We start from the raw sequence: 2,599 nt of genomic DNA, 5'->3' as shown, positions 1-2,599 counted from the left end.
TTTGCAAATTTGCCATGTTAGATGTGCAACTCCAAAGTAGAAAGAGAGCCGAAAATTAGTTCATCGAAAACTTGATCTACTCTAAGGTTAGGGTCATCCAAAAGGCTCCCTTCCAAATATTTCAATCTTATATCTGTTTTAATTTGTTTAATTGTGCTGAATTTATTTCTCAATTTTATTTACCTTTACAGCTCTAACAATATAGTGGGAATGAACCCAACTTAATAGCATCAAAGCATAATTAGAACTTTCTAAAATCCTAGGAGTTTAACAAAATCACACAAACAAAAATTGTGAAGTAGTTAGAAGAACTATCGAAAGAATATTCCAATCCAAATCGGCACAATGAATTAACTTATACAATGTTCTATCACAGCAAAATAGATAAGATGATCAGAGTCCGAACAAATCATTGATAAAGATTTAGTTTTTTCAACGTTCAAAAACAGAAGCGAGAATTAACAGAAACAGTGCAAATACCTGATTGCCTGATAATTTATTTAATATTTCTAGCACTTAGCGAAATCATGGCCATCGGCGTGTCGGGTCCAGTTGAACGTGCCGCTCCCAGCGAAGAAATACCCGACGGCGTGTCCGACAACAGCGGCGATGAGAACGCCGACGTTGAATGACATGACGGCGAGCATCACGAGGTAGAGCAAGCCCATCCGCAGTGTGTGGAGAGCTGTGAGGGCAAACCCAACGGAAGCTCTGGAGCCAGGGGAGGCTGTAGGAGACTGGGCGAGGCGACGAGAAAGGGTAGAGAGGGCCTCCTCGGCGGCAGCGGCGATGGCAACTAATAAGAGGGCGAAGAAATAGACGCCGAAGCCGCGGTCACCGGGCCAGCCGGAGAAGAGGATCTGGACACGATCGCCCCAGAAAAAAGTCGAGAGGAGGGGAAAAAGACGGTGTCCACGAGCCACCCTGTATCTTTAAAAGTTCCAGCTTTGGAATTCCTGATTCGGGTCTGGATGGAAGTCGAGGTTGTTCAAGTCTTGAAATCTGACCTTTGGAAAGAAAGGTTGTCTAAGCCTTGATTCCTTGCCACTAAAAAGAATCTATTTTTGGAGTTTAGATAAAAAATAATGTTTTTAATTTATTTTATCTATTTATGTGATTATATTTATTTTATAATTTGAAAATTTATTATTTTAATTTCATATTCGTTAGATGTCCTTTTTCAGAAAATATAAGTTTATGCACTTGTTATGTTACTTTTAACAAAAAGTAAATGAATAAAATAATAATTACAGTTGATTGGAAATTAAATATCTAAAAATAAATTATGTCTTGACCTAAATTTGGTGAAAATGGATTTGAAAGACTCAGAATTTATTTTGAATTGAGACAAATGCAAAAGATGATTAATTATGTATATTAATACTCATAAGGTAAATTAGTAGTTTTGAAATCCATAATGACTTGATTTTGAAGTCATAATCTTAGCCAATTTGTATTTGTTAGTTTAATCGAATTAAAAATTATTGTATTTAAAACTATATTAGAATTTTAACTCGTGTCGTACTTTAAAACCAGGAATAATTATGTAAATCTTAATACATTAAAACCCATCTATCCTAAAAGGTTCCAACTCGGAGTCCAAATGAACTTACCAATCTTAAATGAACTGAGAATCATCATTAATGACCTGTTTGGAGCAGCCATGGGGGAGCGGTGCAGCAAAACAGCGGGGGAGCGACGTGGGCTCAAATCGGTAAAAACCAGGTTGTGGGTTATACCTCGCTGTTGGAATTTTTCATGTACTTTTTTTATGTTGCTGCCCTGATACCCTTTTGCCCTAAATCCTACGCAAAGTTTCTCCTCTTCGTGTCGTTTGCTCCTCTCCAGTCTTCGCCCTAACTTCTCTCTCTTCTCTGGTTTCCCGGTTACTCTTCCGCTCTCTTCTCTTTGCACGAGGTATGTTTTTCTTCTCCTCTCTTCAAAACCGCGAAAATATGTTTTGGTATCTGTATGCACATTAGCTTGTTGGATTTTGTTGGGTTTGGGTTGGATTCGTTCATATCTATTACAATGGGATTTGATTCATTTGGATATGCAATGGCTTGTTGGATTTTTCATGGCTTTTAGTTTGTGTTTAGCATTTATTACAGTGGCTAAAATTTCTTATTGGATTAACAAAATGGATTCTATTTCCTTGCTTTCAGGAAAGATGAGCTCTAGAATTTCAGGAACGTCCCCAAGATTGCTATGCTACAACATACTAAAGACTTCCTTTCTGAGGTAACAATAGCCTCATAGCTATGATCTACAGTTTTACAAATGTCCGCAGAACTTCGCAGAAAAGTGTGACTTCTTCTGATGGGCTGATGATCAGGTTAATTCCACTGTCAAAAGTGATCACGAATTGATAGCATCATTAGAGGACAATTTAGGATTAGACATGCGTCACCTTCATGTTAATAATAATATCATCCTTAATTTACTTGTAATTTTATTTTTTTTTCTTTTTCTTTAGCACTTTTAGTATTCACTATTAAGTGAGTTTTGTATCTGAACTTTGTTATGTTTTGAAATAAATTTCTACTTCTGAAGTATCAAATATGTTATTGTTATAGTTCAGTTTTAAACAACTTTACTA

At 36.5% G+C, this 2,599-nt stretch overlaps 1 protein-coding gene across 1 annotated transcript; it reads right to left on the bottom strand.

The window, feature by feature from the left end:
• Nucleotides 1-319: 319 nt before the first annotated feature.
• On the bottom strand, nucleotides 320-1,665 carry LOC110031462 (copper transporter 6-like). Its single transcript, XM_020734668.1, has 2 exons — nucleotides 1,649-1,665; nucleotides 320-924 (listed from the first exon to the last, which is right to left on the bottom strand). Exons 1-2 carry the CDS (start codon nucleotides 1,663-1,665, stop codon nucleotides 510-512), a joined length of 432 nt encoding a protein of 143 aa, XP_020590327.1. The 3' UTR covers nucleotides 320-509.
• Between the last annotated feature and the right edge of the window lie 934 nt (nucleotides 1,666-2,599).

The sequence above is a fragment of the Phalaenopsis equestris genome, unplaced genomic scaffold, assembly GCF_001263595.1.
Source record: "Phalaenopsis equestris unplaced genomic scaffold, ASM126359v1 Scaffold000823, whole genome shotgun sequence".
Taxonomy (NCBI): domain Eukaryota; kingdom Viridiplantae; phylum Streptophyta; class Magnoliopsida; order Asparagales; family Orchidaceae; genus Phalaenopsis; species Phalaenopsis equestris.
The sequence above is the reverse complement of the archived record's forward strand: the minus strand, read 5'-3'. Positions and strand labels throughout refer to the sequence as shown.